Below are 24,262 nucleotides of genomic sequence, written 5' to 3' on the forward strand. Positions count from 1 at the left end.
GGCAGGTGGAGGTGATGGGTGGGGTGGGGGATAAGGCACTGTCACCTGTTGGGCATTTGTGTAGCAAATTCTCATGGAGTTTCTCCTCCAGATCAGGCCTGGCCTATGTTCTGGGGATCTGGAGGCTGATCAGCATAGTCTTGGAGGAGTTTATTTATTTATTTATTTATTTATTTATTTATTTATTTATTTATTTATTTATTCATTCATTCATTTTTAAAAAGATTTTTATTTATTATTTGACAGAGAGAGAGAGAAAAAACACACAAGTAGGCAGAGTGACAGGCAGAGGGAGAAGGAGAAACAGACTCTACACCGAGCAGGAAGCCTGATGTAGGACTCAATCCCAGGACCCCAGGATCATGACCTGAGCCAAAGGCAGATGCTTAACCTACTGAGCCACCCAGGCGCCCCAGTCTTGGAGGATTTTAAAGCCCTTTAACAGACTTTGACAAATCAAGGTAGTTAGAGCTGTCAGAGAGGGGCAGACAGGGTCCTATGGAGATGAGGAGAAATCCAGGAAGGTTTCCTGGAGGAGGTGGCAATTGAGCTCAGCATAGTATGGGGCAGAAGAGCATAGGGGTAAAAAGCCCAGGCACAGGAATCAAACCTCCTGGGATCCTTTCCTGGTTCTGTCACTAACTATCAAGTAAGAAAGTAGATCATGCCACCCTGCTGAGCCTCATCTAAAGGGGGTGCCACCCTCATCTAAAGGGATGCCATCATCATCTAAAGTAAGTACAGCACAGTCACAGCAAACACCTATATTCACCACGTGCCCGATGCTGTTCTAAGTGATTTTTATATATTTATTCATTTTGTTTTTACAGCAGTTCTCTGAAGTGGGTACTGTACTCCATTTATAGAGGAGAACGCTGAAGCCCCAAGGCATGGGTTAACTCGCCCAAGCACACGCAGCTAGCGCGCCTCAGTCAGGACCTGAACCGAGTCTGCTCTCACTGCTCCCTAGCTCAGGGGACACGCATGTGTAGGACTTAGCCCAGCGCCTGGCACACAGTAAATGTGACTTTTCCTCAGGTGGATAGGGTAGAGAGAGGCAGTTTAGGAAGGCAGAAGAGCCTGTGCAAAGGCCCCAGGGGCAGGATGGGGGTGGAGAAAAAAATCTTGCATTAAGACCATATTTCTCAACCTTTGAAAAATTATTGCTCCCTCTAAGGAAACTTCTTTAGGCATTTTTTCCCCCTTAATCCTCCACCCACTTTCATGAAATGTTCATACCACCGATATACTATTTGTTTGCTCTGTATGTATAGCTGTATTATGTCCATAAACAGAGGATCACCAAGATACCAAGAACCCACTTCTTGCCCTGTGGAGAATGCCTGCGTTATATGTGTACTTGTTACGTATTTATTCATTCAGTCAAGTATGGGATGTGCCTATCTCCCTGGCCTGCCTCCATCTCCAGTCCTGTCTGCCTACAACGTAACAATTACTGTTGCTGTTTCTAGAAGAAGAGGGTGAGGAGTATCCAGCCTGAAAGTGGCTGAGCCTGCTGGCTGCCGAGCTTGCGTGCTCCCAGCCCAGCCTGTAAGCGCTGGATTTTGGTGTATGAGTGGCTAAGCCAAGGCTTTATGAGCTGGCCTGGGACCTGGACACCCTTGACCCCTTAGTGAGGGGGAGAATGTATTCTGAGTTCAAGAATGTGGCCTGTAACTCCCTGAAGTCAGAGACAATAGAGTATTCACGAGGGGCCATGTGGTACAATGGTCTGGCCTTGGTTTGACCCAACAGTGAGAGGACAGGGCAGAGCCTCGGGGACTCTCCAGCCAATCCTCTCCCTTCTCAGATGAAAAGCCTGGGCCTCAGAGAGCCCCAGGACCTACCTGGTCACACAGCAAGTCAGTGGTTGACTGGAACCAGGCCAACCCTCAGGGTGCTCTGGACGGCAAGCTGTCTCTCCTCGCCCCACCTGGGCTGACTGCTCGGGGAGGGTGTTGTCTGTACACACAGCCGTGTTGACTCAACAGCGTCGGGGCCATAGTAGTGTGTGTCAGGTGGGGCCAGTTGGTCTTCATCTCCAGCAGGGCCAGGAGGAAGCCCTGCCCGGAGGGTGCTCATGGCCCACCAGGTTCAGAGACCCAAGCCTTAGGTTCAGAACTAGGAAGGCTGAGTGTCAGGAGGCTGCTTTTATCGATGACTCTCCGGTCCCTGAAGCTGACCTCGCCAGGCCCTGCTGCTCGGGAGCGTCTGTCCTCCATGGGGAGGCCACTGTGCTGGTGTGGACGGCAGGCCTCCCAGGGCCCCCACCCTCAGCGAGCACAGCAGAAACAGCCTTGGTCTACTCAGACACGAGGGTTTCAGTGTCCGCTCTTCCTTTTATAAGCCGTGTGTCCTCGAGCGTGTTACTTGGGACTCCCTGAACCATGTCTAATTCTTCATCTGTCGTCTGACCCTGACAGAACTTTCCCCTGTGATTGCCGAGAGGCTCGGATGAGTTGATAGATGGGGAAGTAGATGCACTGCAAGGTTCACGCACACTTAGCTCTGCTGCTTTGCAGCTTGCAGTGCACTCTGGCGCCCACTAACCGTGTGAGCCTCAACCATACGAGGTAAGCCTGAGGATGAGACCCATTTTACAGATGACAGAGCTCAGGTGTGGAGAGAGGAGGGCCTGGGGTAGGAAGACAGGTGATAGGTACAGTTGGCTTGAACTTTGCAATCAGAGGGGGCTGGGGCTTTGTTGCTTAGCTGACGTGTGACCTTTACCTATCTGTACAATGGCTGAGAGCCAGGCCCCCTGGCTTGTCACAAACATGACACAGGATTAGGGAATTTACACATTGGCCAAATAGTATTTCATCCACATCCCTTTCCCTCTCCCTCCTGTGATTGCCTGACTCAGCTGAAGGGTGGAAGAGGCAACGCCAGGTACGGGTCTCCTGCCCCCACAGGGCTCCAGAGAGTGGGGCAAGGCCCAGCCTCAGTGGAACTTGCTGCACCTGGGGACCATGGAGGCAGGCCCCTCTCACACACTTACAGGGTGCAGTATCCAGAATACACTGTGAACGGAGCCTCCGTCCGGAAGTGTGTGTGATCTGGCCACCCTGCATGGGGCCTCAAGCTCCCCAATTTCCAGACCATGGGTATGGGACTTGGGGCTGGCTGGGCCCTGCTGGCTCCTAAGGCAGCAGCAGGTGGCATGAGGGCCACTCCACGTCTGCCTTCTAAGCAAACTTCCTGCTATGGGGTGAGCTTACCTGGTATGTGTGCCTTGCCCTGCCAGCTGTTGCCTGCATGGGCCATCCCAGGCATTCTCCAAATCTTTTTTTTTTTTTTAAGATTTTATTTATTTATTTAATTGTCAGAGAAAGAGAGAGCACAAGCAGGGGGAGTGGCAGAGAGGCAGAGTGGCAGAGGCAGAGAGAAAAGCAGGCTCCATCCCAGGACCCTGGGATTATGACCTGAACCAAAGGCAGATGGTTAACTGACTGGACTCCCCAGGCATACCCCAAATCTATCTCACATCTGCAGGGCTTGGAGAAGAGAGTGAAGCAGGAGTGTGGCTGGGAGGAGAAAGAGCTGGGCAGGAGACATAGGACTCCAGAAGCTATATTACCCACATTTTTATGAGTATTTAGAGCTTTTTCCATTTTTCCCCCTCCCTGAATCCATAAAAGGGGATTGTTACCCCTGTTTTACGGATGAGGAGAAAGAGGCTCAGAGAGGCCATGTGAACGTGGCCTAGGTCACACCACAATAGATGACAACAGAATCTAGCTTGCTTTCCTCCAGAAGCAATGTTCTTTGCCTGCAGTCACATGCAAAGGATCCTGGGAGCTCAGAGAATGACACCCCTCTTCAGCTTCCTCACCTGCAGGGCTCCTGGGTCTCTTGCAGAGGAGGAGGGTTTGTGAGAGGAGCATGCAATAGCACTGGGCAGGGGGCCCACATTTGGCTCCTGGCTGTTGCCCTCCATCAGGCTGGCACACAGGCTGGGGGTCAGCCCTAGGCTCCCCACAGGCCTGTTCCATGACCCTGTGACTGGAGCAGCAAGCCCACCGCCCTAGTGGGTCACTCTGAGGGCTGTGATTGTCTTGGCCTAAGAAGACATATTGTCCAGAGAAGGGCCTTGTCCCCGGCGGGGGATGGGAGCTCACGCAAGGGGCAGCAGCAGGTGCCCAGCAGGGCCCCCACCAGCCTGGAGAGTGAAGTTCCCTCCACCATCTCTTCTGACCCCCAGGGCCAGCCTCCTGCCATCAGCCCCTCCCCTGTCTAGACCTGCAGACCCCCTGGTGCGGATTGACGGGTTTCCCCACCAGCTCCAGACTGATGACCTTGGGCAAGCAACAGCTTCTTGGAGCCTGTATGGCAGGAGATCTGTGATAAGCTTTGTTCCACACACCCCTTCTGCATAGAGACTTTTGAGATTTTGTTATTGGTTCCTGTTTATGGAGTATGTGCTAAGTGCTCCTTCCCTATATTATCTCAACTAATCTTCACATAGCCCTGGTGACATAGGTGCTATTATTGTCCTCATTTTATAGACGGGGAAACTGAGGCTCAGAATAATGGAGTTACTGAGCCCATGATCTTCCACCAAGAATGTGGCAGAGTGGAGAGTTGAACTAGCCAGTGCCCAGACTCCTAGCCAGCCCTCATACTACTTGGTGTGGAAGCCAGCTTCAGGGTCACGTGGTCACCCCGGTATCTGGCAGCAGCGTCTCCAAAGCAGAAACAGCCCAGACATAGGGTCAGTGACACTCCCACCCGCCAGGGTCCTGGCAAGGGAAGCAGCACTACCTCCCCAGAGGTGACCCACTGGGGTTCTGAGAGGACTGAGGGCCGGCCTCATTGCCATCAGCATTGTGGCTGGGGTAGGTAACCTGTTTTTAGAATCTAGCCTATGAGGCCTGGTCTGAGAAGCCTCACGGGCCCGGGTCTCTGCCTTAAGTCCCTGCAGGGTAGTTCATTTGTTGGAGGGAGGGCGAGTCACAGGAAAGTCAGGCTGTTTACAGATAGATGTGGTTGACCCAGTAGGTAGTGAACTCTCCATCTCTGGAGGTATGCAAGCAGAGGTAATCACTTGGCAGACTTACCATATGGGGCCTCAAACGTCTAGATGGGCAGGAGGGTTGATGTCTCCCATCGTGCCTTGAGCAGCCACCACGCTGGATCTTGTGAGGGATATTACAGTAAGCTGGAGGTCTTTCTGCCTATGAACCATCACTCTGTCTTTCAGCAAATGTCCCCAGGTGATGTGCCCTCAGCCCCTGGATGCTCAAAGTCCAACCTCGTCCTAAGGGATGACCGACCGAGGGCACCTGGTGGGGGTCAATGCAGTGACAGCAAGGGGGGGGCAGTGCTCTTGGGAGCCCAGAGCAGGGAGTGAGAGCTTCGCTGGGGGGAGGCACCAGTCAAGAAAGCACAGCAGAGGAGTCTCAGAGGACAAGTGGGGACTGGCCAGCGTTGGGGGGGGTGGACTTCCCCTGCGGGGACAACTGAGGCGGCGTGACGAGTGTGTGTGGACAGCTAACCAGGTGGGGCAGGGAGGGGAGAGAGGGAGGACCAGCTTCAGCCGTGCACCCGGGGTGCTGGGGAGTGGGCACAGGGTTGGGACCAGGGCCCGAAGTCTTCTCCGGCCTCAGCCTTCCTGGCTCCTTCCCTGGCACATGGTGGGTCTCGCCCTTGCCTTGGCCGCAGCTGCTCTTCTTCTCCTGTAGGGTCCCAAAAGTGGCTGCCGTCCCCACCTACGAGGAGGCCGTGTGCTGCCCGCTGGCTGCGGGACCCCCGACACCACCTGCGCAGCCCGTGGAGGAAGGCCTGGAGGACAGAGCCTCGGGGGATGCCCTGCTGGGGGCCCAGTGCCCCCCGCCGCCCAGCTACGAGAGCATCGTTGGTGCCGGTCAAGGCATCTGTGGGCAAACAGTGCCTGGCCCCGGGTGCTCCTGCCCCGGCCTGGCTCAGGCCGCAGCGGGGGGACCTTGAAGGCTCCCCGGGGCCTCTGGAGCCGGGGACAGAGGCTGGGCCTCTGGTGGCTAGTCCAGCGCCTGGTCCACAGGAGGCACTCAACAACCCTTTGTTGCGGAATGCTGTTGTAGTCACCTATTGCCGTGCAACAGACGGCTTAGAATAAACCCATCTGATCACCTCTCGTGACTCCCTGGGTGCCTGGGCCCGGCTGGTGGTTCTTCTGCCGCACGTGATGCTGGTGGGGCTGCAGTCCTGAGGTGAGCCGAGGTGTCCAGGACGGGGCACTCAGCTGCCCATTGTGCCGGTTGTCAGCCCGGAGACTGTTGTACAGATGAGATGATGGGGGTGGGGCAGGACTGGCCCGAGGTCACTCCCTGAGTCTATGATCAGAGGAATGTGGGCTCTGAACTCAGATCACCTGGACATGGGTTCCACGACTATCAGCCGAGTGACCTTGAACAAGTGGCTTTGCCTCTCTGCCGCGGCTTCCTCGGGTATAGGATGGGAATCAGGAGTGACAGGCTGCAGCCCCGGCCGAGGAGCTGGGTTGTGAGGGACACACGAGGTGAGAGCAGCTGGCTTTGTGAGCTCACCGTGACCCTGTAGGCACAGTACTATTGCTTCAAATCCTCAATGCACATCTTAGCCCAATGGCAGGTGTCTGTTCGTGCTCAGGGATTGCCAGATTTTGTTAGTAACCCCTTTCCACCTAGTGCAGATTTGGCCTCTGCTCCCATACCCCCTGTGACAGGGAGCTCGTTACCTTGCCTTACTTTCCTGATGTGGCACAGATGTCTGTTCTCCGCCCGGTTACGTTCTGCATCCTGCATTTCCACCTCACCCCATTCACAGATGAGAAAGGCAGCTCAGAGACGTTAAGTAACCCTCCCCAGGTCACACAGCAAGCAGGGATTCAAAGTCCTGGGGCTCAGTCAGCTGCATAAGGGTGGCATTCCTTGAGGACCTCCTGTATGCTGGGGCGAGGGGCAGGCCTCTGCTACTGTTTCACATCGTCGTGGCTGCTCTGCTACAGGTGGTGTTCCCACTTAACAGACCAGGAAACTGAGCCTCAGAGACGTAAAATCAGAGAATGAAGTCAGAGCCAGTGGTTTCTTGCAAGCCTGCCTGTGCTTCCCTCTCTGGCCTCCCTCTCTTCTGGAAGTTCTATCCACCCGTCCACTCCCCAACATCAATCAGGAGCGTACTCATCCTAGCCCCTGGGCTTATGACCATGAACAAAACAGAGTCCACAGTCTGCAGCAGTAGGAGACAGACAAGGGACGAGATAGATAATTAATGTATGTAACACAATAGGTGGGGACACACACTACGGAGAAAATTCACTCGGGAAAGGGCAGTGAACACTGGTGGGGAGGGTGTGCTGCTGTTCGAGGAGTCACAGCAGGGACTCCTCAGCCTGAAGAGAACATTCCACAACAACAGCCTAAAGGAGGTGGGGGGGGGGGCAGGCAACTATCTGAAGGAAGAGTCTCCCAAGCAGAAGGAACAGCAGGTGCAAAGGCCGTGGGGTGCCTTGTGTTCTGAGAAGAGCCCGGAGCCAGAGGGCTGGAGTAGGATGAGAGGGGCGCTGGGGTGGGCGGCAAGGGCAAATTACCTAGGGCCTGGTAGGCTGTTTTGAGGCCCCTGGCTTTCACTCTGATAAAACAGGGTGTCCTTCCAGGGTCCTGAGCAGAGCAGTGATATAGTCTCACCTAGCATTTGGGTTGAAAAGAGACTTCAGGGGGCAGGGGTCGAAGTGGAGAGTGTCAGGGAGACAGAGAGGATGGGGCTGGGACCAGAGGGATGGGCAGTAGTTGGGGGTGAGAAGTGACTGGATTCTTACATCTTAGAGGTAGAGGATGTGAAGAGGCAGTAAGGCTGCTGGCTGGGATCCCAGGTGATGGCCTGAATTACGCCGGAAGGATGGAGTTCACACAGGAGGGCCAGGTCTGAGGGCAGGGCAGTGTAGGGGCGAGGGTGTGCGTGGCGTTTAGAGTTTTAGCTCCAGCCACGAGTCGGTGCTTACTCACTCCTGGGCCTTTGCTCTTGCTGTCGCTCTCTGAGCTGCTTTCCTTGCCCTGACAGAGCTCCAAACAACCTTTCAAGATCCCTTCTATGAATCTATCCCTTCGTTCCTCTCACCTCCTTACCCACTCCCCCACCTCCAGTCTATCCCTCTTTCCGCTTTGTGCACGTGCCGGACCTCACCCACGTCTCAGAGCCTTTACCTTACTGTGCCTCGGAAAGTAGCACCAAGTGCCAACACACTTTGAAACCCCATATTTATCAGAGTGCCTCACCCTTCAGGTGGCCCTGCATGCAGTTGGTGCTCAGCAAGAGCCTGGCTGGGGACCTGGCTTGAATTCTGGGCTCTGCTATTTACAGGTTTTGCGACCTTGCGTAGCTCACCTTGCCTCCATCAGCCTCAGCTTCTGCATCTGTCTGATGGGTGCGATCTTTCCTCTCCCTGCCTCTGAGGATCTTTCGAGGACCCTGTACCGATCTGAGGGACAAGAGCCCTGACCCGCTCCTCCCACCGTCACCCCCCTACTCCCCCACCCCGACCCCCACCCCCTTGGCTGGAAGGCAAAGGCCTGGGCTCTAGGGAAGAGATGACACCAGACCCGGCCCACCCAGCACCTGCTTGTCCCAGTTTCTTATTCTTACTCGTTGTCACTCCTTTTTTCTTTTTTTAAGAGGGGAGAAAAAGGGAAATGAAGGTTGGGTCGTGGAGGGGAAATAAAAGGTGGGGAGCAGAGGAAAATGCTTGGGTGACTGGGAGGCCGCTCTGGAAGGGCTAAGGGCCAGATCCATCATCCATACTGGCGTTGGGGCTGCATGGGTCCCCGTTTAGCCGCCGACTCGGTTTGGGAAGGTATTAGCCAGTCCCTGCCACTCCCCAGCCTCAGTTTCCTCGCCTGTGAAATGGGCACGATGACCTGGGCGGAGGGGCGGAGACGCCTGCTAGAACCGCGGGGTGAGCGGCGGCAGAGCGCTTGCCACGGCGGCCACCAGGGGGCGCGCGGGGCTCCCACCGGCCCGCCCCGCCTGGACCCCTCCCGGCCTCGCCTCCCTTCCTGGGCGGGGCGCCTGGCGCTTGCATCCCCTGAGCCCTCTTCCAGGTGATGATGACCCTGACGCCCTGGACGGTCCAGCCATGCTGATAACCAGATCCCATCAGGTGTTCCTTCCTTAGGTCACTTCCCCGCGCGGTCACCTAGGAGGCGACCTGATACCACCCTCAGTGCACAGGTGACGAGTCTCCAGCCCAGTTCACCTGGGGAACCAAACCTGGATGTGACCCCTTAGCCACCTCTCACCATGAGGGACCCCCCCCTCCACCCCCTCCTCCTCACCCCGACCCCCACCAACTTAGAGTATGGCCCACCTGGATGGGAGAGCTGGTGAAGGAGAAACCGCTGCTGCTGGAATAAATGTTTATGGTCAGGAACACCAGGCAGAGGGTGTGAGCACAGGTGTGGTGCCCAGAACCAGCACAGCCCGTGCTGGGAAGGAGGGAGAAGGCCGTGGCCACACACAGAAGCCTCCCCAAACCTATCAGTCAGGACGCCAGTTGACTTGGCCTTGTATCTCCCCGTGGTGACTTAACCCTATAAAACCTATAAAAGTATCTTCTTTTAGAGATCCCCATGGCTTTCCTTTTCCTATAATATCTCAGAAAGGGATCTGATTTTTCCCATCAGCCCGTCCCCAGGACTGAAACTCCAACATCAGAAAGCCAATCTTAGGGTGAAGGCGTCTTCCCGGGTGAGGAGGCCAGGGACTGGCTGTCAGTCACTCACGCCCTCCAGGGGCACTAACGTTTCTAGGGGGGCAGCCTACTGGAGCAGGTCTGGGGGAGTGCAGGGTATGAGAAAGGAAAGAGGATCCCAGGGAGGCCAGGCCTGGAGACCGTGCTGGTCCTGGGAGGTGCGGTTGTTACCCCGTTGTACAGGGGAGGGAAACTGAGGCACAGAGGGGTCATGTAATCATGAGTTCACTGTCCCTGGGCAGAGGAACCAGAACCCACGCCCTGGCCCCCAGAGCCCACACTTCTGACCCGTCACGAACAGTGAGGCAGTATCACATGGTGGCCGGGTGCACAGCGTCGGGGTTCAAACTGCAGCTGCTCTGCTATTTCTAGCTGTGTGACCTTGGGTGATGTACCCCCTCTGTCCTCACTTGTGAAGTGGAGATAGTAGTAGTTGCCTCGCGGGGTTCCCTTAGTTGAGTTAACAGCGGTAACACGTTTGGAGCAGCGTCAGGCGTGCAGCCCCACCGTCCTGTAGAATGAGCTATTATTCCTGAACGCCATGACCTTGAAGAGTCCAGGGTTCTTCAGGAGCCTAAAGCTTAGCCGGCCCCGGGGGATCCTGGAATCTTCCCGCGGCATTCTAGGCTCTTCGGGCTGTGCTGTGGCCTCCTGCTTCCCGGCCAGCCCAGCCGGCGTGGGGCCACCTGCCCAGCCCAGCGCAGCCCCACGCAGGCAAATGAGGTGATGTCAAAGCCCTGGCCCGGGGCCCAGCCCCAGAATCCTCCCCCTCTCCCTCCCTCATGTTTCCCCTCCTTCAGGTTCACACACTCACACACTCACACACACACGCACAGACACACACACGCACGCACACAGGCTCTGGCCGCCCCAGGGAAGGTGAGAGGGAGCGAAGGTGGGCGGGTGGCCCGGGGCCATCGAAGCGTAGCTCCTCGCCGGTGAGTGGTCCGCCCCCTGCAGCTGGCGGGGAGCCGCCGCCCTTGCCCTTCGACGGGAGCCCCAGCCCCGCCGCAGCCATCCCCGAGCCTCCCCCTGCTCTGCGCGAGGAGCCTGTGCCGTGTCACCCCAGCCGGGGCCTGGCCGGGCAGCCATGGCTGACGAGAAGACCTTCCGCATCGGCTTCATCGTGCTGGGGCTCTTCCTGCTGGCCCTCGGCACGTTCCTCATGAGCCACGACCGGCCCCAGGTCTACGGCACCTTCTACGCCATAGGCTGCGTCATGGTGATCGGGGGCGTCGTCTGGAGCATGTGCCAGTGCTACCCCAAGGTAGGCGGCCCGGGCCCAGGAGGGATGGGGCTGCGCCTGGGTTCTGGGTGTCGTCCTCCGTCTTTCACTGTCTTGTCGTCCTCCCCTGTTCTACCCTCTTTTTCCTTCCTGAGCACCCATCCCTCCCTCCCTCCCTCCCTTCCATCCCTTCCTCCTTCCATCATCCCTCCCTCCATCCCTCCTTCCCTCCCTCCCTCCATCCTTCATCATAAGGACTGGTCAGAAGCCCCCTGGATCTAGAGCCCCAAACCATGAGGCAGACAGTGAAACCCACCCTACCCTACGATCACGTGCTTGAAACCACAGCGGAGACACTCCTGCTTCATGGTGTAGCTCATCCTCACCCAGAGCTTTCTGGCACCATCTGTAGTTCATTGTAGAGTGGAGAAGCACCAGGCTCCCACAGTTCCTAAGTGTCAGAGTTGAGGTCGTGGCTCAGCTGCATGTGACTTAAAGGGCAAGCCTTCCCCCTCGGAGGGTGGCCCCTGTGTCCCCGCACTGCCACTGCCAAGAGTTCCGGGGTGGGTCAGCTGGAACCATGCCTGCGATGGGGGGGTGGGGGGTGGGCAGTGCCTTTTTCTTCCATTGAATGTGCTCCTATCCTTGTGAATGACTCAGTGGTAAGAAGAGCACTGGTTTGGGATCCTGTGTTCTAGTTCCAGCTCTAAGTCTCAAACCCTCTGTGTGACCTTTGTCTTTCTGAACCTTGGTTTCATTCATCTGTAAAGTGGGCCCAAGCTCCTATTTCCCCCAGCCTCCCAGAGTTATTATGAGGAACAGAGAAGAGATGGGATGTAGGAATGTTTTATGAATGGTGGGGTGTGATATTTAGGAGAAGGGCTTCCAATCTCCTTGTTACTGATCCTCCCAACAATGATGGATCATGTCAGGAATTGTCATTTTTCAGGGCCCAGAGAGGATGGGAGACTTTTCCAAGGTCACACAGCTGTCCAACGGACCCAGGGAGATGAAGAGAGCAGCTATGGATTCTTTCTTTTTTCTCTTCCTTTCTTTCTTCCTTTTCTTTCTTCCTTTTCTTTCTTCCTTTTCTTTCTTTCTTTCTTTCTTTCTTTCTTTCTTTCTTTCTTTCTTTCTTCTTCTTCTTCTTCTTCTTCTTCTTCTTCTTCTTCTTCTTCCTTCCTTCCTTCCTTCCTTCCTTTCTTTCTTTCTTTCTTTTCTTTCTTTCTTCTTTTTAAGATTTTATGCATTTATTCATGAGAGACACAGACAGAGGCAGAGACATAGGCAGAGGGAGAAGCAGGCTCCCTGCGGGGAGCCCGATGCGGGGCTTGATCCTAGGACCCTGGGATCACGACCTGAGCCAAAGGCAGGTGCTCAACCACTGAGCCACCCAGGTGCCCTGGAGCCATGGATCATAACTTGGGCTCTGTCTCTAACTGCCTGGGAGACTTTGGTCAAGCCCCTTTCTTCTCTGAGCCTGTTTTTTCATTCATACAAAGTGTGTGTCAGGAAGGAGGGGTGAGAGGGAGTGCATCTGAGGGCCCTGCAGGTCCTGCCATGTAGGGCAGCCCCCACGGCCTGCAGCCCCCTCCTCTCTCCCACCTGGGTAGCTGTGCTGGGGGTGTTCAGGGGAATAGGCAGGGAGCTAGGGGGGCAGGCCCTGGGCCTGGCTCTCCCTCAGCACCCCCACCCCCTCTGTGCGCCAGCCCCTGCTGTCAGTGTGTTTGGTGCCTGGGCGGTCTGGACTGGTTTGTAGCCATTTACCCAGCAGTTTACAGTCAACTAGCCTCTGTCTGTGCAATGCCCTGAGTACAGGTCACCAGGGGAAGAGGTCCCTGGGGCCCAAGCCACCCACGTCACCCCACCTCTGTTGTCATCCTCCCAGTGAGGAGGCTGGATGGTGGGGCCTGGCCAGGGGACCGCAGGGGTGTGGAGGGTAAGGTCTTTCCTGCCTCTCCCCCTTTGCCAGAGGTGGCTCTGGGGGTGGGGGTGGGCAGAGGGACCGGGTGGCAGTGGCAGGGGAGGGAGAGAGGGGAGAGGGAATCTTACTGGGCATTAATGAGTAACTGTTGATAGATTCACGTGTTCAGGTGCTGTGGAGGCAGCAGGGCAGGGTGGAGACAGTGAACGCTTTCGTGTCCCCCACTGCCCCTCTTCTGTGACCTTGGCAGAGGCCACCCCCCATGTCCTGGAGCCTTGCACGGCCCCATGTGGGGACCAGTAGGGTCTGGTATGGGGGGACCAGATTACACTCTGTCCTTAGGACTGGTGTTTGTGGCATTGGGCGGGTGTCGGTGTGTGTGTGTGTGTGTGTGTGTGCAGGGGTGCGAGCACTGGTGCAGGTACGTGTGGCGTGTGTTTCAGAGACGGAGGCTTTGGAGCCAGCGCACCAAGGCAAAGGAAGGAAAGTGTGTTATGGACCAGGGAGGAGTGGTTGGGGTGGGGGGTGGGGGATCCCATCCCTCACGTCCGCCCTGCTCTCATGCCTGGCCCCCTGGAGCTCTCAGCAAATGCTAGCGCTGTCCTCCCCTGTCTCTCAGTGTCTCACAAATGGGAATTTTCTGGATTGAAAGAAATATAAGTATAAGGGAACGGAATCAGCCCATTAGGATATAAGAGTAGCATGAACTAAGCTGCCTCTGTCTTTGAGGGGCTAGGATCTTGTCGGGGAGACAATTTTCTGCCTGATGGGGAGGGAGTAGGCTTCATGGACAAGATGAGGGCTTTTGTAGATTACGTAGAAGTTCACCAGGCAGAGAAGATGGGGAAAGACTTTCCAGGAAGAAGGAACAGCACAATCAAAGGCACAAGTGAAGGGAGCAACAAGAGTGGGTCAGCGTGCTGCTGCAGATGGAGGTTGGAGGGAAGGTAGAGACACAGTGGGCCCAGCTCCACAGGGCCTGGGGTGCCATGCTAAGGAATTTGGACCTTACCCTTTAGTTGATGAGACCAAAGATGGACACAATCAGCTTTGCAGTTCAGGAAAGTTGTCAGGCTGACATCGGAGAGGAGGAAGGATTTGGGGCAACCAGGCCAGTGGTGGAGGCTCCTTCACTGGGCTGGGTGAGAGTTGATGGGCCCCTGGATTCAGGCAGCATTTGAACCCAAGACCATAGAAACTGAGAAGACATTTCTCATTCATCACACGTGCAGTGCCTGTCATGGCTAGATGTGACCCTGGCTCTTCTACTGAGCTTATCTCTTTGAACTTCTGCAGTAGACTTGGTCGGGCAAGGGGGTGAGCTGGACCTCAGGCATTACAGAAGGAGAAATTGAGGCAAATCTGAGATATGAGACTGTCAGGGTTGTTATGCCCATTGGCTGGGACAGGGCGGGGTTGCTGGGAGAAGGAAGGGAAGGAAGAAGGGCCTCTCCCTGTCTGGCTTCTGTTTCTGCCCACAGTTCCCCCAGTCCCCTCTCCCACCTACTCCCCTGGAGTCCAGAGCCTGGCCCCTGATTGGCGGTTGATGGATCCTCTTCTCCATGGGTAACCCTCACTCCCTCTGCTCCCTGTGTTCCTTCCCTTTCGGGTCAGCTCGGTGCTCTGCCTAGACATGAATCTGCCTGTGTACTTTCCTGCTGAGCACTCCTCCAGGGCTCCCATGCTTCTGGATAAAGACTGAACCTCTTAGTCTGATGTTCTGGGGTCTTCATAGTCTGGTGCCGCCTCACCAGTTTCAACTCTATCTGTCCCCCTCTCTTTAAAAGGACTTGTGTTCCAACATGCTCCAGCCTTTCCTTCTCCCTCAGGCTTTTCACTGTGGTGATAATAGTGATGCTCTCTTGTGATGATGATGATGGTAATAGCCATGATGATAGTGGTGATGATAGAAATGGTGGTGGTGGTGATGATGATATGATGATAATGTTGATGGAGCTGATGATGGTGACAGTGATGGTAATGATGTGATGATGTTGGTGGAAATGATATGGTGGTAGTGGTGGTGATGATGGTGATGGTTGTTGTAATGGCGTTAATGGCAATGGTGTTGGTGGTGGTGACGGTGATGATGATATGATGATGTTGATGGAGGTGATGGTAGTGGTAGTGGTGGTGATGATGGTGATGATATGATGATGATGGTGGTGCTGGCGATGATGGTGATAGTGATGGGAATGACATGGTGATAATGTTGATGGAGATGATGATGGTAGTAGTGGTGGTGATGATGATGGTGGTTGTAGTAATGGTGATAATGGTGATGGGGTGGTGGTGATGGTGGTGGTTGTGGGCATAGTGATAATGATAACGATGATGATGGTGGTGGTGGTGAGGAGGAGGAAGCGGAGGAGGTGGTGACTGGGCCATGAGGTAATGAGGCAGACAAAGGGGCAGCTTCTAAGAAGTACAGAGCCAGCTGGCAAGGGCAGAGCATGCTTGGTGGGTATGGAAGGTACCAAGACCTCTGCCTTATTTCTAGGCATTTCAGGGAAGCTTACTCCTCATAGGAGTTCTAAGATTCCCTCCATCCATCATTCCCTTCTCCCCAGCAGGATGGAGACTTTCTGGTGCAGGCAAGTGTCTTTGGCTCATCATATTCTGTAGAAGAGATACAAGGGCCTGCTACTTATGACCCTGGTGTAACACAGTGGGCTCTTGTCAAATATTTGTTGAACAAATTTTCAGTTGAGAGCAAGACTCAGAGAGGTCAGATAACTTCATCTTCAGAAGCATTGAACTATGGTTTACTGAGCAGCTACTCTGTGCCCAGAATTCTGCTGGAGGCTTCCTTATACGATATCTCATGGGATCCTCACAGCAACCCCAGGAGACAGATATCGTTAGCCCCATCTAAAAAATTATGGTAAAATATGCCCATAAAATTTACTGTCTTAACCATTTTAAATGTATAGTTCAGTAGGTTTTTTTAAAATATATATATATATATATTATTTTATAGTAATCTCTACACCCAATGTGGGGCTCAAACCCACAACCCCCAGATCAAGAGTCACATGCTCCAGCAGCTGAGCCAGCAGGGTGCCCCTGCAGTTCAGGAGTATTAATTAAATGCACATTATTGTGCAACCAATCTCCAGAAATATTTTCCTCTTGCCAAACTGAAACTTTATGGCCATTAAACGATACCTCCCCACCCCCTTCCCTCCTGTCTTGTGTCAGCCACCATTCTGCTCTCTGCATGGATTTGACTAGTGTGGGTACCTCATGTAAGTGGACTCCTGCAGAATCTGTCCTTTTGTTCTTGGCTTATTTCTTCAAGGCTCATTCGTGTTGTAGCAGATGTCAGAGCTTCACTCCTTTCTAAGGCCGGATAATGATCCATTGTACGTATGTACCACGTTTTGTTTATCTGTTCGTCTGTTGTTGGACACTTGGGTTCTTTCCACTTTTTGCCTGTTGTGAACAAATGCTGCAAATATCTCTTTGAGGCTAGCCCATTTTACAGAGAGGTACATAGAGGCTCTGAGAGGAGTGATGACCTGCCCAAGAAAGGAATCTTCCCCAGTCTCCCGGACCCCAAAAGCAGGGCTCCTTCTGTCTCATCCCACCGCCTCCTTTATGACCTGCCTCCCCTCTGCCACCCAGTGCCCACCGCATGTGCTGCACTTGCAGAGACCTCTTGATCCCTGAGAGTTCCACTACAGGGACTGATGGGTGCAACTTCAGTCACTCACTTCTCTGGCCCCCACCACAGCCTCTGTGCCAAGAGATACGTGGCAACGATTTGCTTCCCACTCACTCATCAGATAAGGATGAAGCACCTACTCTGTGCCAGGTGCATTTGGGGCCCTGGACTTGGACCCTGGGAAATAACAAGACACCACTTCCTCCAGGGCTCTCGTTTGCTCATTGCTGCCCCCTCGTGCTTGCAAGACTGCCTGGCACACAGCTGGTGCTCAATAAATGTCTTCTGGGTGAATGAAGAGCCAGATGGGAGCAAGAGCCCAGAGATCCAATCACTCCCTGCAGCTGGGCCCTGAGCAGGGCCTTCTGCTGTCCCGCAGGGAGCCCTCCTGGCCAGGATGGGTGTGGGAGCCACAGAGAAGCCTTCTTTCCTTTGCCCTGCAGATCACCTTCATACCCGCTGACTCGGACTTCCAAGGCATCCTGTCCCCAAAGGCACTGGGACTCCTGGAGAATGGGCTCGCTGCAGAGATGAAGAGGTAGGTGCCAGGCCCTCCGCGGCAGAGGGCTGTGGGGGGAGCCCCTCAGGCCTGTATCCTCTTACAGAGGAGAGTGATGGAGGGGGGTGAGAGGGCTGGTTGGTGCCTCTTCCGCTTGCAGCAGGCTCCTGCTTTCCCTCCCCACTTCCTGAGAGCGTGCCGTTAGAAACCAGGGATTGTTTTGAACTCTTGATTCTACAAGGTAGGCATTATTCTTCCTGTTTTACAGCTGAGGGAACCGAGGCTCAAGGATTTTGTCCCGTTTTAGGGGGAATTGGTGGCATACCAGATCAAAAACAGGTGTGGCCCTAAATGCCAAACAGCTGTGACTGCGACTCTGTATGGCAAACAAGGGGCATGTTGATGGCCAAGCACAGTCCTGGGGCTCTCCACCTATAGGCTGTGGGATTGGGAGAAGGTGACTTACCTGTCTTTGTCCCAGCTGTAAAATACAGGTAGTAATCGTACCTTTCCCCTAGGGCTTCAGGGAGGGCTAAGGGACAGCCCTATATAAACAAAGCACCAAGACCAGATCGTGGTGCATGATGGGCCATCTCCAAGGGTGTCATCACTAGTGAGACGTGCTACCTGTCAACCAGAGATCAAATCACCAGTTTGCTCCCATCACTTCCTTTAGTCCTCATGGGAACCGTGTGAAGTGGGGTTGTCAGGCCCTTTATACCAAGGAGGAAACTGAGGTTCAAGAAGTATAATTACAGGGACACTCGGGTGGCACAGCCGGTTAAGTGTCCGACTCTTGATTTCAGCTCAGGTCATGATCTCAGGATCATGAGATCAAACCCCGAGTCCAGCTCTGCGCTGGGCATGGAGCCTTCTTGGGAGTCTCTCTCTCCCTCTCCGTCTCCTCCTCCCCATCTCTCTTTCTCCCTCTCAAACCCCCCCCAAAACAAACAAACAAACAAACAAACAAACAAACAGAAGTATAATCACAGGCTTCAAACCTCATAGGGAGTCAGTGATGGACCAGACCAGACCTGCGTGGCTCCCCAGCACACGGCAGCAAGTACTCCAGCCCTGGAGAGGGGGTGGGACCAGCCGCCCTCCCCACCCCTGGAGGCTGTGACTCTGTGCTTAAAGACGGGGCTGCAGGTCCAGGGTCTATGGCCAGGGTTCTGGAACACTCTCCTTCGCTTGGGGAAGGAGGCATTGATGATACTTTCTCTTCCTGGCACAACAGAGTGACCTCCGTAGGGGAACGAGGTGGCTAGACCCTGGGTGGGCCTAGGACTGGTCACACAGGAAGAGCCACTGCACAGAGCCGAGTTCTGGGCTCCTCCTGTGTGATCTTGGGCAGGGGATCTGGTCCCCGCACCTCACTTTGCAGAGGGGCTGTGGAGAGCATAAAGAAGGGGATGATGGCTGGAGCCCCAGCAGTGTCACCTGGTGTGGGAGGCACTGTGGGCAAGCCCGCCGAAGTCTCCAGGCTCCCCGGTTCCCGGGTGGGGCAGGGATTATGTGAGCTACCTGACAACCTGTCAGGCAAGGAGCACTCAATATTTGGGCTGTCGCTGCTGCTGTGTCCTCCCCCAAAACAGCACGGGACGATCACTCTGCTTCACAGGGGTATGCAGAACAAATGCAGTGGTGAGCACAGGCCTTGGCTCACCGTCTGAAACGCAGCACACTTTGTGTCCATGAGAACCCGCCCATGTTCCGCGGGTGCTCTCTTGGGATTATCTGGGGAGCTGTGGAGTGGGAGGAGCACTGGTCTAAGAGCCCGAGCTCAGCCACTCCTTGCTGGGCCTCAGTCTCCCTGTCCGTGAACTGGGTACAGTTACATCCCCCAAGGGCTTGAGATCAGGGGAGACCAATGCCCAGAGCAGGAGGGCGGGGAGACGACACCCAGGTGTCCTCCTGTGAGATCTGCTGAGTGGACTTGCCCACCGACCTGTTCTTTCTCTGCTCCCTGCTGCGCCCCACCCAGCCCCGAGCCCCCATACGTCAGGCTGTGGGAGGAAGCCGCCTACGACCAGAGCCTGCCCGACTTCAGCCACATCCAGATGAAGGTCATGGGCTACCATGAGGACCCTCGCCCCCTGCTGGCGTCGGGGCCGGGACAGCCGCAGCTGGGAGCCGGTGATGGAGGAGAAGGTGGCCCTCGTGATGCTCAGGCCTGGATGGAGGCCACGGTGGTCATCCACAGGGGCTCGGATGAGGATGAGGACAGAAGCCAGCCCACTCCGAGCAGGCCTGGGTGAGTACACAGAGTGCTGTACCAGCTCCAGCGTGAAGCCGGAGGGGCCCTGGGCCACTGGGGGGCTGGCTGGGACATTCGGGAGTGGCGAGGGCAAGGGGGTGGGGACGCCCTGAGAGGCAGCTGACACATGAGCCTGGCTTAGCCTGCCAGGCCTGGGTTCAAATCCCAGCTCCTCTGCTGTGTAGCCTTGGCAAGTTTCTTATCCTCCTGAGCCTCAGTTTCCCCACGTGGGAATAATAATCATCACTATCATCACTCCTGCCTCTGAGGGTTGTTGTGAGAACTGGGTGGGTTCAAATCTGGACTCTGCTGCTGATGTGCTCTGTGAACTAGGTTTCTCATTCTTCCGTTTGTTCACTCATCCCACCAACACTGCGGGGCACCTACTCCCTGCCGGACCTCGAGGGCCCCACCCACAGGAGCCACTTGGGGGGAGGCAGACGAGGGAACAGAAGGTGGTACCTTGTGTGGCGGGGGCTGAAGGCCCACAGGAGACCCCTGGGTGGTCAGGGAGGCAGGAGAAGCATCTGGTTTGGATAATAACATAATCCCAGTTCTTAAGTACCTACTATGTGCCAGGTATTGTGCAAGGTGCTTTGCACATGCTATATGCTGTAACCCTCAGGGACAACCATAGGAGTGAGTATGATTATTTCCCCCCATTTTGTAGAGGAGGAAACTGAGGCCCAGAGAGGTAAACTCACCTACACTGGGCATTGCAGCTAATAGCTGGAATCTGGACCCAGGCAGTCTGACTCAGAGCTACCCTTGCTCTCTGGGCCTTTGCTCCTGCAGCCTCCAGGCCTGTCCCCAGGGCCCTGCACCGTTGGCTTCCTTCCGAGATGACCTAGACATGGACTCCAGTGAGGGCGGCAGCCCCAACCCCTCTCCACCTGAGGGGGAGGGGCCCCATCCCCCCTCTCGGGAGCCCTGGGCCTGCAGGTGCCAGCTGGACCGCTTCCATGACTTTGTCCTGATTGACGCTCCCACACCAGAAGATGCACCTCCAGAGGGGCAGCGGCAGGATACGGCCCTGTCCAGCTGTCGGCAGCAGTCCCAGAGGACAAAGGAGGAGGAAGAGAAGGTTTCAGACACGAGAGCAGAGGAGCCAGAACAGGAAGAGGAAGACTTGTACTACGGGCTGCCAGACAGCCCTGGTGACCCCCTCCCGGACAAGGAACTGGGCTTTGAGCCCGACGCCCAGGGCTGAGATGGAACTATTCCTTGGGTTCTAGCCCAACACCACGGCTAATCCCCATGTGACCTCACAGGGCCTTAATGTCCCTGTCTGCCAAATGGGCTTATGTGGAGGTTCATAGGAGTAAGTGGACCTGAGGGCATTTTGAATGCTCAAAGAAGTGTGCGGGAGGGGATGCTTGCTGTCCATGGACCATTGCTCTTTAACTATTAATTGTCTTTCGTGAAGCTTTGCAGGTAAAATATGATTCATTGAGATTTGCAGCCGCTGGGGCCCTCAAGAGCTGTTTCTGCCTCCCCACAAAGCTGGCTTCTGAACAGACCCTCCTTGGTGCTACCCCTGAGGCCCTGATCCTCTGTGAGGGCCTCTTAGGGCTCCCATTCTGTCGAGTCTTGTAGCCGACCCCCCATACCCCCCGCCCCACCCCTAGGTAGCTGGAGTGATCCATCTTCCCTCAGAGCTAACCACGCTCATCCTGCCCACATCCCTCCTGTGGTTTCCATTGCCCCAGATCCAAACCTTCCCTGACTCACCTCTGGTGACTTCCCAACTTTCTCCCCATTCATCCCATGCCTCAGCCTCTGTTGCTACAATTCCCAGCCCACTCCCCCACCCCCACCCCAAGACCATCCTAAGCTGTCCCCTCCACCAGTAGGCCCTGTGCTTCCTTGTCTGGCAAATTCACACTCATCCTTCAAACCCTGGCACAGATGTCCCTCCTCTGAAAGCTTTTCCCACTGTTACCACTTCCCACTTCCCTGAATATGTTCTTTCTGGCTCCTCTATGCCATCTTTGGGCCTTGTACGTTTGTTGCTGGAGCATGACAACTGCTCAAGGCTAGCGTCTTTGCTCTACTCGCCTCAGTATCTCCTGTGCTCAGATCAATGCCCACTGAAGGTTCACAAAGCCGACCAGAGCCTTTTGCAGATGAGCCTTTTGCAGATGAGCCTTTTGCAGACACCCATGCCCTAAGTCTTAGATTCCCAGGCCCTTCACTCTCCCCGCTGTCCCCCACCCCCATCCCTGGTATGCAAACCTCCAAATGGCACACATATGAGTCACAAAGGCAGGCAGAAAGTCCCCAAAGAAATCCCCTTCTCTGCAGAATATATCTGCATTGGCTTGGGATGGTGGGTGAAATGAAGCCTCCTGGCTTGATTCGATTTGATTCGGGTGGCATTTACTGAGCATCCACTGTGTGCCGAACACAACGCCAGGATTTTTAGGGGGAGACGGACGTGAACTGGTAAGATTCTTGCCCTCCAAGAGCTTACAGTCTACTGAGCTTGGTGCCTTGTGAGTTAGGAACAGAGGCAGAGTACAAGCCAAGGTGGGAGCAGAGAAGTTAAAAATGGCCAGCAGAGCCCAGAGGTGGTGGAGTGACAACCACACAACCATCTCTGGTCCATTGAATGCAGGGACAAATAGCTCAGGCTCCCTGAGCAGCCCCCGGAGATACCACTGTACTGTAGGCACACAGTGTAAGGCCTTTAACAGGCTCATCTCTGCAAAGTGCCTGCGTGCCCCAGCACGGACAGTGGCAGCTTCAGAGAGAGGGGCCGTGGTACCCCTTCACGCCAGGTCCGCACGCTCAGAACTTGCACCCTGGGCCGCTGGGCGGAGGAGACCTTCATCTAGGCTTGGCCTCTGGGTCGGAGTTGGGGATCTCAGCTGAGGGAAGGAGAGGCCCCCAGGGCTGAGTCCAAAGTGCTTGCCCCTGGGGCGCCTAGATGGTGCTGTTGGTTGGGCCTCCAACTCTTGGTTTCAGCTCAAGCCCTGGTCCCAGGCTTGTGAGATCAAGCCCGAGTCAGGCTCCCTGTTCAACACAGAGTCTGCTTAAGACTCTCTACCCTCCCTGCCCAGTAAAAAAAAAATAAGTAAAAATAAAAAAAAAAAAGTGCACACCCCTGGAAACACACTCCTCTTTCATTCTGAGTCATTACTACCTCGAGGAGAAGAGCCTTTATGGTGAGGGGTGCCAGTGGGTGCATCCCCCTGCTGTAATGTGCTCTTGCTAGTAGCCCCAAGACTGGGGACACAGTGAGGGGCAGTGTGCCCTGCTTACGAAGTGAGTGGGGGAGCAGGTGACCTGCATCAGAAGGGTTGTCTGGGCAAACAGCTAAAATAAAGTTTTCAGTGTGTAAAAGGGTCACTTTCACCTGTAAATTCTTTTATGTGAAACCACCTAATCCCCCTCTGGGCAGGGTAGATAAGCCATCCTGTCAGGCGGGCACTGTGGGCACCCTCTGGAAAGGGACCACCAAGCACAGGGGCAAGGCCGTGTACGACACCTGCACCCCTGAATCACAAATGCCCCAGAGCACCCAGAGCCCCAGCGGAGGCTAACCCCATCCTAGGGGTTGGCACAGGGGGCAGGGTGAGGGCTTGGGGCGGCAGAGAGAGAGAGGGCGAGACTCTGGCTTTGCCAGTCCCAGCTCCACATCCTGCTGCCTGAAGGGGAGCCCGTACGCCTGGTCTGCCCCGGACAGTCCTGGTTTCTGCCTGCTGCCCCTGCCCAGTTACTTTATACTGTTGGTGTACCCACTTGCGATCAGAGTCATCCCATTTGGATTATACATTATACATTCCCCCTAGCCCCCTACTCTGTGAACTCGGGCAAGTCTGGTGGCCTCGATGGCCCTCACTTTCTTTGTGTGCAAAAAGGAGGTGATGGGTCCCTGCCTTTGACTTCTGCAGAGTCAGTGGTGGGAGTATTGGGAATCCATGTGCCCGTGCCCTACAGGACAGGGCAGCTGGGAGCTCAGCCCTGGTGAATAGTTGGGTTTGTTCCTCACGGCAGCGAGGGGGACAGACCCATGGGAACCAGGTCTCAGAGGCCTGAGAAAAGGCTTGTTGAGAGTTAGGGGCTTTGAGGGAGGATCAGGGAAGCAGGACCCTGTTCCACACCAGCTACTGTCGGGAAGCAGGGCTAACTCCATGATTAGTCAATCTGATCTAGAAGGAGGTTGTTGGCAAAGGGGCAGCAGTCACAGCCCAGGCGGGGAAGGTGTGAGCATTGCTGAGGCTTGCATGGTATTCATGCTCGCCTGAGCTCAGCCACGGTTCCTGGGTGGCCTTGATTTGCCTTTGCCCATCATGGTAACGGAGTGGCCCTGCCTCATGCCAATGTTCTGTGGAATTGTTCGTGTCCAACAGGACAAGGCTGAGCTGTGAGGGCCAGGCTGGCCCCTGGCTGCCAGGCTGCTGCGCTTCCTCAGGGCTCACTGCTTGGGGGTGGGGGTTCCTCCCCTGGGGCTTGCTAGTGACCTGGGAGTGGGGAGGAGAACACGCTGCGGATTTCATTTGAAAGGAAGAGTCTGCGTCTTTTTTTTTTTAAGATTTTATTATTTATTTATTTATTTATTTATTTATTTATTTATTTATTTATTCATGAGAGACACAGAGAGAGAGGCAGAGACACAGGCAGAGGGAGAAGCAGGCTCCCTGCGGGGGACTCCCCTGGGACTCCGGAATCACGACCTGAGCTGAAGGCAGACATTCAACCACTAAGCCACCAGGCGCCCCAGGGGCTGCAGCTTTTTAAAAGTTTGAAAAGCGAGAGGGGGCCGCGGGCCTCTCCTTCCCCTCCGACCTCCCCAGACTCTGATCTGCCTTGCCAGCCTGTTGCACCTGCAACCCCCCACGGCGCTCTGTTCCTTTGGCCTCGACTACTTCCAGTCTCCTCTAAGAACATGGGCCTCTGACCCCTCTCCTCGGCTGACATACCCAGGGGCGGGAGAGCTCCAGGGCTCAGGGTGGGGGGGGGGGGTGCTGGATGGGCCTGG

The 24,262-nt window shown here is 55.3% G+C and overlaps 2 protein-coding genes across 5 annotated transcripts in view; both read left to right on the forward strand.

The window, feature by feature from the left end:
• Window positions 1-6,119, forward strand: part of TMEM61 (transmembrane protein 61) — a 54,507-nt gene extending 48,388 nt beyond the window's left edge. For all 4 annotated transcript variants that reach the window (XM_055305743.1, XM_055305742.1, XM_055305744.1 and 1 more), the window contains one exon: window positions 5,685-6,119. In XM_055305743.1, the coding sequence (XP_055161718.1) occupies window positions 5,685-5,949 (265 nt within the window). In that variant the 3' untranslated portion in view covers window positions 5,950-6,119. The remainder of the gene's footprint in view (window positions 1-5,684) is intronic.
• A 4,432-nt stretch (window positions 6,120-10,551) lies between these two features.
• BSND (barttin CLCNK type accessory subunit beta) lies at window positions 10,552-22,606 on the forward strand. The gene is made up of 4 exons (XM_055306289.1): window positions 10,552-10,973; window positions 16,966-17,060; window positions 19,006-19,275; window positions 20,074-22,606. Exons 1-4 carry the CDS (start codon window positions 10,797-10,799, stop codon window positions 20,486-20,488), a joined length of 957 nt encoding a protein of 318 aa, XP_055162264.1. The 5' UTR covers window positions 10,552-10,796; the 3' UTR covers window positions 20,489-22,606.
• Window positions 22,607-24,262: the final 1,656 nt, after the last annotated feature.

Source organism: Nyctereutes procyonoides, unplaced genomic scaffold (genome assembly GCF_905146905.1).
Source record: "Nyctereutes procyonoides isolate TBG_1078 unplaced genomic scaffold, NYPRO_anot_genome, whole genome shotgun sequence".
Lineage (NCBI taxonomy): Eukaryota > Metazoa > Chordata > Mammalia > Carnivora > Canidae > Nyctereutes > Nyctereutes procyonoides.

Excerpts from the sequence above, each read along its gene's own strand:
- BSND (XM_055306289.1), top strand. The coding sequence starts at position 10,797 with ATGGCTGACGAGAAGACCTTCCGCATCGGCTTCATCGTGCTGGGGCTC. Across the intron at positions 17,061-19,005 it reads CTCGCTGCAGAGATGAAGAG|CCCCGAGCCCCCATACGTCA; the intron begins GTAGGTGCCAGG and ends CGCCCCACCCAG. Across the intron at positions 19,276-20,073 it reads CCCACTCCGAGCAGGCCTGG|CCTCCAGGCCTGTCCCCAGG; the intron begins GTGAGTACACAG and ends TTGCTCCTGCAG.